This window comes from Siphateles boraxobius, unplaced genomic scaffold (assembly GCF_051911475.1).
Source record: "Siphateles boraxobius isolate OS27281-9 unplaced genomic scaffold, OSU_SipBor_1 55, whole genome shotgun sequence".
NCBI classification, from domain to species: domain Eukaryota; kingdom Metazoa; phylum Chordata; class Actinopteri; order Cypriniformes; family Leuciscidae; genus Siphateles; species Siphateles boraxobius.
In genome coordinates this window covers 3,459,036-3,473,617 of record NW_027509181.1, presented here as the reverse complement: position 1 = coordinate 3,473,617, position 14,582 = coordinate 3,459,036, and the positions used below count along the sequence as shown (strand labels likewise).

At 35.5% G+C, this 14,582-nt stretch overlaps 1 protein-coding gene across 1 annotated transcript; it reads left to right on the top strand.

Moving 5' to 3' along the window:
- Nucleotides 1-793: 793 nt before the first annotated feature.
- fkbp10b (FKBP prolyl isomerase 10b) lies at nt 794-14,208 on the top strand. The gene is made up of 10 exons (XM_077205856.1): nt 794-1,189; nt 1,844-1,989; nt 3,122-3,311; nt 4,247-4,392; nt 5,271-5,460; nt 5,555-5,700; nt 7,523-7,712; nt 7,831-7,973; nt 11,276-11,439; nt 12,981-14,208. The coding sequence occupies exons 1-10, from the start codon at nt 996-998 to the stop codon at nt 13,167-13,169; spliced, it is 1,698 nt and encodes a 565-aa protein (XP_077061971.1). The 5' UTR covers nt 794-995; the 3' UTR covers nt 13,170-14,208.
- Nucleotides 14,209-14,582: the final 374 nt, after the last annotated feature.

Here is a 14,582-nt window from a genome sequence, read left to right as displayed (position 1 = left end):
TGCTTTCAGATTCTTTACTTTTTAAAATAATTTTGTTTCTGTATTTTTAAAATATGTTTTTTTACATTAACGTATTTTAATGATTTTAATATTTTATAATAATAATGAACACAAAATAATTATTTAATTATTTAATCAAAAATAAACAGAAAATAGTACAAACTTTGCTAAAGTGATTGTTTTAAGTATTAAGTTAATACATGATTAAAAAAACATTATTTTAGCTAAATAATTTGTATCAATACTGTGTGCCTTGTTGCCCCATGCTGATGAGCCGTTTACCACGTGATCCATACCCACATTTATTATTTATTTTTACAGAAATCTGTTGCTCCATTAATGTACACACAAATGTTATTATGGGTAGGGTTAGGGTGTGGGGGCTGGACGTCAAGCTCCACCCATTGGTTCTCCCATAGGGTAGTGGCTCTGCAACAGTGCAACTGTAGCCTACGGATAAAATCTCCGAAATATTATTATTTTGCTGTAGAATTAGACATGACCACGATTTTGGGTTACTTATCCAGTTATATTCATCGTAATGTTGTCATAAAAAATATTTGAGAGGATGATCAGATTTATTAAATGAAACAAACATAATTGAGCAAGCCTAGGCTACATACAATACAAAATAATACATTAGTGCCTCATTATGTCCTGATTAATAATAGGTCAGAGCTGCTAAAGTGTGTCAGTTAATGAACGGCAGTCTTCCTCTCATCCTCTTCCGCGAAATTTGATCTCATTCAATATTTTTCTTGTAATATGCGTCATTTCCCCACCATTTTTTATCAATAACATGGAAACAGATACTGTAAACAATTGATGACTCCTATAAAATAATACAGAACCTGGCGAAAAGGAAAAAAAGTGCCCGCAAGAAACATCCCAGTTAAGGATCTTCCACGTTTACACATCCGAACTCCTCCTACAAGAGTCCACAACTCACTGTCGAGCCCTCACAAGCCTCACTCACAGCCTACACTTTACTTAAAATGCTACAGAGGATTGTTTTGAGTTTATTGCTGGCGACGTGGTTCTATGTGGACTGTAATCCTGGGCCGATCGATGATATTGCAGTTGATCGGTATTTCATTCCCAACCCGTGCGTCAGAGAAGTGAAATCCGGAGATTTCGTGCGGTATCACTATAACGGCACTTTTACGGACGGAAAACGGTTTGACTCTAGGTGAGATGATTCAGCCAAGTGTTTACTAAGTGATGTTCATTCTTTGCATCTTGCACATTACAATTTCACTTTTACTTTTTCCGTTTGTCATTACCTAAGCTAGCATTTGGTTTTCAATGTAGGCTACCATGATTTTCTGGACATTCTGCCTTTTGTGTAATTGTAAAAATAGGCTACTTTCATGATATTCTTTTAAGCATCTTTTGTAGTATTATGCAAATACTAGGTTTTTTCAAGATGGTTTACTCAAGTCTATTTAGCTAAAACTATATATTGCATATTCTTATGGCTGTGTCTCAGACACTGGTGAGCTTCATTCATACATCTTTTTTTGGTCATCATGGTGTATCATACGTGGACAAAAAACAAAAACTTGATTTTGGGCCTCCTCAGCCTCATGCATCTTTTCAAGGTTAAATACAACTACTCCAATTATAAATTCCGGGATTTAATACATGATAGACATTGCAGCATTTTTTACATGTGCTGCTTTGAAATGGTGTAGTGGTACATTTTCAAAAGAGCTACTTATACAAAACAGGTTGTGTAAATACGCTTTTGTAAATACTTGTGTAAATACCCTTGATTGGTATTTCGTGATTTACAAAGTGTGTGTGTTTATGTGCTGTAAGGTAATTTCCTCTTTTACTGCAGCTATGATAGGGGGGCTGCATTCTTTGGACAGGTGGGGCATAAGTGGCAGATTGCTGGTGTGGATAAGGGCATTCTGGGTATGTGTGTGAATGAGCGCCGGAGGATCACTGTACCCCCCCACCTGACCTACAGTAGCCAAGCAGCAGGTAATATACCAAAACTCACATTTTACATTGATAAAATGTACATACTAGTTCATTTCTCGCAATTGTAAAGCAGCCCAAATTAGATATCAAAGCAAGTGTGTTAAAGCAAATTATGCTAAAACTCATGTCTTTTCAATTGTTTCTTCTTTTTGTGAAACACTTATTAAAATAATTGACATTTGGTTAAAGTACCTACTGAATTTTTAAGTTAATATTTCAATAATTTAGTGACACATTTGCACATGTTCACAGTTCTCTGATGTAGGTTAATGGTCTCATGACAAGCAAATAAATCGATTTTTTTCAAAATCTTTTATTGTTTTATTTGGACTTTATTGCTGGTAGTCTTTTTTTAGTTGTTATAGTGTATGTAGTGTATACACTACAATTACATTCATAACATAATGTATATGTGTATACATATAAGTGTATACCCTATACATTACATTCACACTGGTGCTTTAGGAACCCAATCAAATGTAATAACAATTATTATTATGTTTTAACTCCAATTACCAAATGAATACAGAAATACATTACTGTTGTAAATTACAATTGTACTGTAAATGTAAAATATATATATTAAATATTTGATAATTATAATCATAATTGTATTTTACACTACATGTTACAAAACTATTTTTTATGTCTTAAATTCTTTACTTTCAAACTTTCAAAGCCTAGAGCTTTAAACATGCCTTTTATTTAGGCGGAATACTACTAAAATGCTGTAAACTGCCCACAAAAATGTTGGAAATTATGCGTATGTGTAAATAAAGTGAACCTAGCATACATTGTATTCCCAAATGCATGTTAAACTCGCAGCACATGCAGAGAGTTTGCAGAACTACTGAAATGAACAGTATTCAGATGCTGAATACACCTGACCACTAGCTGCTCACAAAGGCACATTAGATCAGACTATATAGTTTTTAAAAATAAATCGCAGCCTTTGATTTGATTATTGCCCTAAACAATATCACAACTCTCATGCAGCCCCATTTATTTATTTCAATTTTTCATTGGATATAATTATTAGTTATAATTATTATAATTAAACCACCGTTCAGAAAGTTATGAACCACTAGCATTTGCGATCACTGAAATATGTATTCCTTCTGTGGTGTTTTAGGTGGTACAGTGCCGCCGGACACAACATTAGTGTTTGATCTGGTTCTACTAGACATCTTTAACAGGGCAGACCAGGTTCAGACCAAAGTCATCAGTACACCTAAAGACTGCAAGCGCTCAGTCGTGAGGACTGACTTTGTGCGTTTTCACTTTAATGCGTCATTGCTGGATGGCACCGTGTTTGACTCCAGGTTAGTGCTATTCATCTCCCAGTTACCTCAAATAATAATGATTGTTTTCAAACAGGTTTCCTGAACACTCCTGTCCTAAACTCACACTCTTCACTGAGCAATGTTTTGTTAGTACAACCCCCAGCTGACAGGGAACATTCTCAGAACTCTCGCAAGGTTCTAGTAACAAAGTTAATCTGGTCTTTTATAAGGTTCTCAAACATGTAGAACAAAAACATTATTTATACATCGTTCATGGAACGTTTTACCTAAACCGTTAAGTTGAGTGTTCGCCCAACATTTTTTAATGTCAAATGTCACATTCAAATGTCACGTTCCCTTTATGTTTGCAGAATGAAAAAATGTAATGTTCCCCTAACGTTTGCGTAACTAAGCAAAAAAGCATATTTAAAACATTAAAAAAAAGTTTTGATTGTTCAGAGAACATTCAGAAATAATCTTTTCATAATTTAATAGGAACGTTAGAAAAATGTTCTTAGAACATTTTTTTTTAGCTGGATAGAGCCACAGGGTTTAAGGTCCAACATTTTCGTATGTGTTTTTTCGTATTTGTCATTCAGTGGCTCTGAATTGTCAAAACACCTCTCAAAATGCTTGCTACGGATGTGAAAAACGCAGAAAATCGAACCCGATCAGATTTTTTTTATGACGGATGAAAATTTCTGAGGCAGAGTATAAACGACGTGATTGACACAATGTGAGGTCGTATTTATTTTTTTACATGCGGGAATTTCCTATGTTCGTACATCTCTTGCAAATTACCTTACATATGGCTTAGCAGTAGTGGTCTTTGTACATTAAACTGGCTTAAGAGAATGTATTTTAACATTTAAAAACTAAAGTATCTATAGTGGACACACGTCATACATCAGATGTACGCAGTGTGAACTGTTGCACAGATGTATGTAGACTAATCTTATATGAGCATCTTGCAGCTACAAGCGTTCCCAGACGCAGGATTCAGTGGTTGGAGAAGGTTTGCTCATAAAAGGCTTGGATGAAGGGCTACTGGGCATGTGTGTGGGAGAAATACGACACTTCATCATCCCCCCATTTCTGGCATTTGGAGAAAAAGGATATGGTAAGCAAGCAAACCATTTGCATGTTTATATAAAGAACATCCTATTCTTTATCAATTATCGATTTTAATTAAAATCTTGGAAATGGTTCCATCCTTTAATGTTGGACTTTTCACACTTGAAATTGTGTCAATGTAATTCTGTTTTATCTTGTTCCATGTTTCACACTGTTCATGCTTTATGTGAGTTATTCCTGGGTAATGGGGTTTCCAGATTTCACACTGCACATTCGTAAACCCTGGGTTCTTAATCGTTTATCAACAAGATGGATAACATTTAAAAAAAATATGATTACAAAACGCAACCTGTTTTAGTAACTGCTTATGACTGGAATACACTACAAGACTTCAGACTATGATTCAGTTGGAGGATTTCAAATGATACTTTTAACCAATTTAGAACACATTTTGATTGACTACTTGCACACAGAGGTACAAATAACTACAACTAAGTATAAATAGTATCTAACAACATTATTTGTACTTTGTGTAAATAGTATTTATTGATATTGTACTTTGTGTAGCCTAAATAGCCTCTGCCTTTTATGTCTGGTTCTCAAACCCTTCAAATAGTAAAATGGGTTCCTCCACACACTTGTTTTCAGTGCTGCAACAGACTAGAAATTGAAATCCAAACAGCTAACAGCCAAAAACTTAATTTCACAGACTTTCTGAATCGATAAAGAAACAGTGAATTTTCCCAGGGTGATTTAAAAAAAATCAAGAAGAAATAAATAGTTTAAATTGTTTCAAGCAGTTTAAAAAACGAATGCCGGTCAAATGGACCCACAACACATCATGAGGGTTGAACAACTTCTCTTTCTGACATTTCATTCTTTCTTTCCCTTTCTTTCATCCTTGCGTCTGTCTCTTTCCCTCAGGCACAGACATTCCTCCACACGCATCAGTAGTGTATCACATTCTCCTGGAAGACCTCCACAACCCTAAAGATGACATCATTGTGGAGTTCAAGAAGGCGCCTGAACCATGTACACGCAAATCTGTTGCAGGCGACTACATCCGCTACCACTACAATGCCTCCTTCCTCAACGGCCTCACGTTTGACTCCAGGTTTATTTCCTGACTTTTTTCAAAATTGATTTGCTTCCTTGTTGTTGATTTTGCAGTAGATGTAGATTCTGATGTATTACCTCTAATATCACAGTTATCAGCACAACAAGACGTACAACACGTATATTGGACTGGGCTACATGATCGCAGGCATAGATAAAGGCTTGCAGGGTGTGTGTACAGGAGAGAGGAGAAGAATCATCTTGCCGCCTCACCTTGCGTATGGCCAGCAGGGGGCAGGTTAGATGATCTTAATGCATTTAAAGGACTAGTTTGCCTATGAAAGTGGAACGAAAGTGTGCCTTAAAGGTGCATTCAGAAGTTTGGTGCTAATTTAAAAAGTTTTAAATATTAATATCAATTTAAAAAAATGTGTATGTGTGTGAAGACAGTGGTGTACACCAGGGTTAGAAATTTACTTTTTCATTAAGGGGGTAACTAAACCCTAAACCAACTTTTTTTAGTTAATGATCTGTAAGAATGGGGCTTTATTAGTACTGTTCTTTGATTCGAGTAACTTTTCTGACATTTTTGTATGAAGTTCAGAACCGATCAATCAATCAGAATACTAGCTACCAATTAAGTTTTATCAATCATCATCAACAAAAGCCATCTTTACACTGGAAAGGTGGAACAGAGGCTGCATCTGACAGCATTTACGTTTATGGACACGGACTGTTTAATACTGTTCAAAGGTATTCACACAATTGGATAATGTAAATACCTTACATAAACAAACAAAAAATACATTTCAGGTTATGGCTGCAGTATTATGACAAAAATCATTATTGTCAATTATTGCTCTATTATAATAATGATTATTAATGTAGATTAAAAGAATACATTGAAACTTTTGGGGAAAGGGCATGTCATATTCTGTCTATACAGTAAAAAAAAGCTATGATCTGTTTATGAATTAGTTTTTTGCTTTTTACTCATTAGAAAATCAATTATATGTAAGTGTGAACTCATGAATCAAAGAAGCTGCAAAACGAATCTGTTGCTGACATCGTATCTCATCTTTGTTTATGATGAGAGAATTCAAGAGAGTGCAGATTCAAAATTCTGTCAGTGGTAAATAATGTTCACTGACACAAAACTTTGGCGTTTTCATCTGAACGCCTCTGATTGGCCATTGCATTCATAAGCTCAACATTAACCTTTGTGATTGGTTATAATGCTCAAGGTGTAAAAAAATCTAATGTAACGTGAGCAGATCTAATCAAATCAACACTTTTCATTAATTTCACTTTAATTGTGTCAGCTGTAATAGATTTAGTCTAATTGTGTGGGGACTTTTTTGCCTCATTATCTTGATTTTGGGGAGTTTTTGTTCATTTGGTGGCCTTTTTACCCCAAAGCCACCAATATTTTCTGGCCCTGGTATACACCCACATAAGATGAAGACTATAATTTTCTATAAAAAAGTGTTTTAATAATGTTCGGTGTGGGTCATCTCCTTAAATGTATTTGCCATTTTGACGTGGCCCACTGTTCCATTAAAGGTTTGGAGAGAAGCCTCACACTCATCGGCTGCTACTTTTGTAGATACACTAGTAGCGTAGAGTTGTTTGGTGTTACGAAAAGTGAATATTTGACAATGGTACACATTTATTTTCGTGCTTTACCACAAAGACAGTTAAGACAATGAGATAATCAGTACCTGTACGTCCAAAGAAACAGAAAAGGTCTAAAGACAAAAAGACGGACAAAGACAAAAACTAAAAACAGAAGCGCTAGTACCCTTGGGTGTGTTTCAAAATTATATTAGTATATAAGTATATACATAAATAATTAAACCACCAGAGTGCAACATCCACCTCAATGATGCTACAGCACCATCTCACGCACCACCTTATTGGTGGAGAGGAAACCGAGGAATGAAGCCAGTTAGTAGATGCAGGGATGTTTGGAGGTCTCCCATATAGGTGCTGATCGGGCTCAGCCCTGCTTTCCTTCTGTAGGCGACTAGGCGAGAGTTACAGAGGGAAGATAGATATTGGTAATTCCTGTTTGCATTATAAATGTGAATATGCAGTAAGTGAAGCTCTGTTTTGCCTAGGTAAGGACATCCCAGGTTCGGCCGTGTTGGTCTTTGACATCCATGTGATAGATTTCCACAATGTCAAAGATCCTGTGCAGGTGGAGATCATGAATAAATCTGCTGGGTGTAATGAAACCAGTGAGGTGAATGACTTCATTCAGTACCACTACAACTGCTCACTGCTGGACGGCACATTGCTCTTTACATCGTGAGTTTCTATCCATCCATCCATATTTATTAAATGATTCATGTTTTTGAAGTGAATTCATAAAAACACAATGTGCTAATGGTTTTGTGATTTGTTTGTTGATCTTCAATCATTGTAGGAGCGACTATGAGGCCCCACAGGATGTCCTGCTTGGAGGGGGTAAAATAATTGATGGCCTGGATGAGGCCCTTAGGAACATGTGTGTGGGAGAGAGACGGACAGTTCTAGTGCCGCCACACCTTGGACATGGAGAGAAAGGAGGTGTGTCTTATCTTGTGTGTCTATAGCTCCTTTCATACAGAGATTCCGTGATGGTTTGATTTTGGTTCATTCACACTGCCAGGGATTTTCTGGAATCCGCATTCACAAACATCCCGTAAAGATCCCGCAAAGACACGTGATGTCAGGATGTTACTATGTCCCCATCCGGGCATCGAACCCGGGATGTGTTTGTGCTCACACAGAAAGCACTCTAGCAATTTTACGGCAATTTCCTGAAATTAGCGCACTGTGTGAAAGGGGCTTATGTCGTACTTTTAATTTAAGCCGGTGTTGAACTACTACCTTTGCAAATAGGAACAATGCCACTTATGCCACACTAGCTCAAGCCACCATGTGCTGTAACCAGGGTTCGTACAAGGTGCTTAAAGTGCTTGAAGTACTTGAATTTGACTTTTTGAAAATTAAGTCCTGGAAAACCCTTGAAAACAGCCATATTTTTGAAGAGGTACTTGAAAAGTGCTTGAATTATTAAAAAAATTGGGATGCACCGAGCTCATGTACTTGTAAAAATGCTCCGATACCGACAACAACCGATTGGCCTACCAGGCAGCGTGTGTATAGTAACAGCTGTGGTGCGCGAGCTGATCAGAGAAAACTGCGCTGTGGATTGAGCGCTCAGCGGCACGGACACTCGAGCTGGTCGAGCACATCCCTTTAAACTGACATCAGTGGAAGGTTTGTAGTTCAGTCGGATATCAATATCAAAGAAAATAAAACGAGGAATGTAGCTTATTAACGTTAACTGACGAGAGAGAGAGAGAGCGCAGTTCTGTTGAATGCTCTTGATTGCTGATCGTTCACTCAGCACGTGTTATTTGGATGAAAAGTAAATCGTATATGTAAGTAAAGTAAAACATGAACTGTTACCTGATTTATGTATAACGAGTGATTCCCTACATTATTACTGGACGTTTGCAGTCAAGAAGTTCCATGAACGCAAACATCAGCGCGCGCCCCGCAAACTATGCAGCGTCTCCGTGCGCGAATCCTGAGTTAAATTGTCTTTCACGTCTTGCGCTTGTACGGACGAACTCACACAAAATTATGTAAAAACGGCCATCTTGGCGAGTATCCTAGTAAACAAAGTCAGTTATATCTCAAGTGAACCATGTTCAAATGGGGTCTGTGCGTTCTTCCTAAAGGGGCAGCAGTTTAACAAACCCACTGCTGTTTTAATGTTAATCAAACAATGGACAAATAAATTACAAACTGCTCTTGACTAAATATGCTACCCTTTTCAGCTTTACAAAAATATCCATCTATATTTAATTTATCCAATAATGAATATGCATTTTTTCACATTTGATTACTTTATTCAAATTTCTGTAGGCCTACCTGTTAGATCTACCCAAACAACTCTAAAAACACTGTTTATTTAATTTGTGGCCTTTCTATGTTCTATTGTATTTATTTGTAAGTTGATTATTCATTCTTATTTTGTTGCTGACTGCTTACCTTTAATAATGTTTTAAATTCACATTAATTAGGCTGGCAGTTTTTGTTGTATCAAAATTGGATTAAATAATTGATATTTCACTGTTGTCTAAACATTTGTACCACTGACCCAATCCTCAGCACTGACCCTTCTGGAGCTGCTCTAGTCTAAATATGTGCTGTGCATTCAATGAAAGATAAAATATGATAGAGCAATAGAATGTACAGTAACAGAAGCTCATTCAATGCATTTTAGCAGGCTTAATTAAGCATGAAAATAATTGAAAGAAATATATATTTGATGAAAAAATGAAGCCAACTAATATGATTTATATTCTTTTGGTTTATCTACTACTAATACATTTAAAAATTACAAATGCAGTGAAAATTCAGGGATCGGTTACGGTATTGGTATCTTGTTCTGCAAAAAGTGGTATCGGTGCATCCCTAATTCAGTGTTGTTGAAAACATACAATTGTTTCACGCTAAATCAACACTGCAGCCCGTCTGAGATATAGAGCTATTTCTCATGGCTATGAGCATGATATTAAGTATGATAAGTATATAATAAAACTTTCATTCTTCAGGTCAATCATATGTATTAATGGGGGAAAAAATCAGTTTTAATATCCTTTCAATGGTTAAGGGTATTTCCCATGCCTGACAGTGCTGGTCAATGGATTGACCTCTATGAAGTGAAACATCCGATACCATATATATATATATTTAATTTGAGTAAAAAAATAAAATTAAAAATAATAAAGATACTGTTTGATAAGTGCCGATTGAAGTCCTTGAAATCCCAAAAAAGTAGTGCTTGAAAAGTCCTTGAAAGTCCTGAAATTTCATTTGACAGAGTCTGTACGAACCCCGTGTAACTGAAACATTGTAAAAGTCAGTGTTGACAGGCTCAGTGACAAGGGAGCTAAATTGTATCTGTATGAAATAAGGTTAACTACTTGACACTGTAAAAATGCTCCACATACGTCCATAATGGGAACACCATGTGCTGATAAGCAAATGACACATTACAGTTTAACTTGATTAACTTGAGATGGGTGAATATGACAGAGAAGGACGCCCCAACAGAGATGTAGGATAATCTCCTTGTTATGACTTGTTGGTTGCAAGTGAGCTTGCACATTATATAGATATTGCAAATATAATGTTTGTAGGCTGACCAGCATTATTTAGCTATCTTCTGAAAGTCTTTTATTTGCGGCTGATGTAGCTGTATCCTAAAGGAGTGCCCGGTGTAGTCACGAGGAGAAATACCACAGACCTTTAATACTTTAATGAGGTGTTGACTGAAGCGCTGTTGAGTCATGGAGAGAGTGAGAAAAAGTGGAGTCACCTGAAGTCTGAGATTGACATTTAAGATTTTTAATCATTAAAGAAAGAGGACAGAAAGGAGTGTGCACTTTGTTAATGATGATTAAGTGGCTGTGGGCCAATTAATCCGTTTTAGAATGTTTAAGAAAAGGGGAAAATAAGCTAGAAGAGAAAGGAATATCGGAGAACCCTACAACTCGAGAAGTGAAGATCGCAACTACTCAAAATGAAGAAACCCATGAAAGGCTAAGAGGAAAACTGCCTCGAAGAGAGTATCAGTATAGGGAGAAAAATAATCTACCCTGCTCTGAGTTATTGGAAGCCGTTTATCGGGAAGAGAAGATGATTTCCTAATACTTGTGTGAAAACGACAAGCTGAGGATTTGAAGAAGTGTGTGTGACTTTTTATATTTTTTGGAGTCTTCAAACAGCAAAAGAATAAGGAACACTGTAATATAGAGTTAATGAATTCCTGTCAAATGAAACATCATTGCCTTGTTCTCTTGTTTTCCTAGCTGGTCTTGTCCCTGGGAGTGCAGTGCTACGGTTCGAACTGGAGCTGGTGTCTCTGCAGAAGGGAGTTCCTGAAGGCTACTTGTTCGTTTGGCTTGAAGATAGTCCAGTTCAGCTCTTTGAGGCTCTAGACATCAACCAGGACCAACAGGTCCCTTTAGAGGAGGTCAGTTTACGGATCCTGTAGGGCCCTATGAAATCCATTTGAGCTTTTCACAGATTCAGTTTTTTTTCCTCCTTCATTTGATTTTTTTGAAAACTGTTTAATCCACCTATTTCCTAATTTCCTAATTCCTAATTTCCTACATTATGGGAGGCCACTCAAAAAGAGTTAGAGTTCCACTCAAAAAGACAGAAACAAATCATTTCAAATCATAAGGTTGCGCTACAAATAATCCTTATCCATCAGTTTGACTGAATGAGCTTTACAATTTCCTTCATGTTCTATTTTCAGACATCAGGAGAATCATGTAACCCTTCTTAACGTAATAATTTATAACGTACCAGTATCTTAATGTGGCATACTGTATAACATGGCAAGAGCTCTTTCAGTCGCTAAATTCTTTTCCTCCTAATTCTTTTCTTTTTTTCCCCACTTCTGTAACAGTATGAAAAAAGACAACATATACAGCGTTGTGGCCTGCTCTCTCGATTTAATTTAAAATATATCCCATGAATAATTCACTGCAGCACACTTGTTTTTCTTCCCCAAATCCTCACATCTCTTTCCAGGTTTGTTTTCACACGAATGCTTTAAAATGTAATTGTCTCCCCTTTTCACTTCTGATCCCTATTTTGGTGTTTACTGTAATTTTTCTAAAGCAGGTAAATACAATATTTATTGTCTGTCAAAATGACAGAAATCATTTTGAAATATTAAGTTACTCCCCTAATTTGCACGAAGCATCACGGGGCATAGACATTTGAGCAATCATAAAGTGTGTCTAATTAACTGAAACCATACAACTTATATAATTTTACAACAATTTTTTAAAAGATAGCAAAAAATAAATGTTTAGGGCCCTTTCAATTTTTTTTCTTTTTCACAAATTCCTTTATCGTATATTCGTATTTCTTATATTTTTATAATGGATTTTGTTTTAATGGTTACATGCATTTTAAATAATCAAAAAGCATGTCTATTCAATTGGATTCATAACACTTTTAACAATTTATTATATATTTTTACAATAATAAGACCCTATAAAATATTTTAGTTTTTCAGAAATTTTGTGTTGTCTGTTTTATTTTTTCTGGTTTTATGTTTTGATACAAATGTAGTATCATAAACAGTGGTAATCAAATGAAGGCATAAAATATAATGATTTTATAATTATTATTATTACTTTGACAATTCCAATCTATTGTACAATAGTAATATATTTCTGTCACAATTTCAAGTTAAAATGAACTTTTATTTGATGGGTTATCTTTAAAACTTTTGATTTTCACATTCTAATACTAAACTCACTGACTTGACTAGTTACTGTAAGTATCGTTACAGTGCTAGATATGAGACTTGTCTCTTGCGCTACTAAATTAGCATTATCTTTACTATTGCTGACATGCTGTGTTTACCTCTTGGCTCTGTTTTCTTTTCAGGGTAAGTTCTTTTCACTTAAATGCTTGTTTTATAAAGTGTCAGTCTTTGTTAGGAAAGCAATAATTTAGTTTTAAACCTCACTTTCCTACCATGTCTCTCCACAGTTTTCACAGTTCATCAAACAGCAGGTATCAGAAGGGAAAGGTCGTCTGAAACCAGCTCAAGATGCGGACAGTGTCATCACTGACATGTTCAAGAACCAGGACAGGAACGCTGATGGTCTGATCACTCTGGATGAACTCAAACTAAAATCAGATGAAGACGCAGAGAAAGCACGTCACGAAGAACTGTGAAACATGCACAAACACATGTGAATGTACATGCATTCAGAAAGAGAACAAAGCAACAGACTCATAATCCTGAGGCTGAAAACCAGACCAACCAAGCTTTCCAGTATTAAAAGTGTACATTTGATTGTTACATATTTTTTTATACTTTTAGATATAAAAAAAATTCAGATCTCTAAATGCATTTATGCCATTGAATAAAAGTTCCAAACTAAAGTGCCTGCAAACATTTTGTTTTGAAATGAAACATCATGACTACACTTACAAAAAAAAAAGATTATTCAAGTGAGCAATTTTTGTTTACTGTTTTTGGTTTACTTTGTCTAGTTTTTATGGACTTCTGAAATAAATTATACTTTGCTAAATCAATACCTAAATAGGGACAAAATAGTATGGTAAGTAATAAACTATAAGTATTGTGTTAAGTTCCCTAAAAGAAAGTATACTTGCAGTATAAAAACTAATAAACTAGTATTTTTCTGAGAGTTTACTTAAAACTGTACTTTCATAAACTAAAAAGTGGGCTATATAGCTAACAGTACCTATTTCCCTTGTAGTGCACACAGTATAATTGCAATACAAAATAAATACTTGGATGTAAACTAATTGTGTACTTAAACGTTTACAAAAAGTACACTAACTTTTATAAACTAAAAAGTAGATTTAGACCCAATAAGTACTGAAATAGTACACTATACGCAAGTAGACTAGTACATTGATTTTACAATACTGTCTACATGTACCTTTAATAAATATAATTTAACTTTTTTTTAAGGGTTCTTCATGCATGATGTATTTGTTCATTCTTTCTATTATAATGCTCTTCTGTGATGGATTATTTTCCAGCTATAAATATTTTCGGTATTCAGTAGGAGAATGTAATGTTTTAAGCTTATAAGACATTTTAATTTTTGACAACTTGCTGGATGTAGTGTTGTTTAATACGGTACCATTCTGCCTTATTATCTTTGCATTGGTTTCTATTGTAATTTCTGTATATAGATTTGTGTCCACTTTTTAATGAAAAATACACTTAAATGCCAAATGGTCTGCTCGGTATGCTCATGTGACATTTCTGGGAAAAGTCTGGGCATTAATTAGTTAATGTGAAACAGACTGTGGCAAGGAAAATCTCTCTAAGATGTTTAGATAGGTGAAGAAACCTTGGAACCAAGACTCAACTTGACAAATAGTGTTCCAGCAGGCAACACTGATATTGCAGTTCACCAAAACATAATGCCCCGGTTTCACAGACAGGTCTTAGATTAAGCCAGGAGTAGTAGTTGGTTAAATTAGGATTTTTAAGTAGCTTGTACACTTGCCTTAGAAAACAAAAACAAAACAAACAAAAAAAAAACATTACTGGTGTGCACCTTGAGAAAAAAAAAGGCACTGAGATATTTCAGTGCAAGTTGCTTT

Excerpts from the sequence above, each read along its gene's own strand:
- fkbp10b (XM_077205856.1), top strand. The coding sequence starts at position 996 with ATGCTACAGAGGATTGTTTTGAGTTTATTGCTGGCGACGTGGTTCTAT. Across the intron at positions 3,312-4,246 it reads GGCACCGTGTTTGACTCCAG|CTACAAGCGTTCCCAGACGC; the intron begins GTTAGTGCTATT and ends AGCATCTTGCAG. Across the intron at positions 11,440-12,980 it reads AACAGGTCCCTTTAGAGGAG|TTTTCACAGTTCATCAAACA; the intron begins GTCAGTTTACGG and ends GTCTCTCCACAG.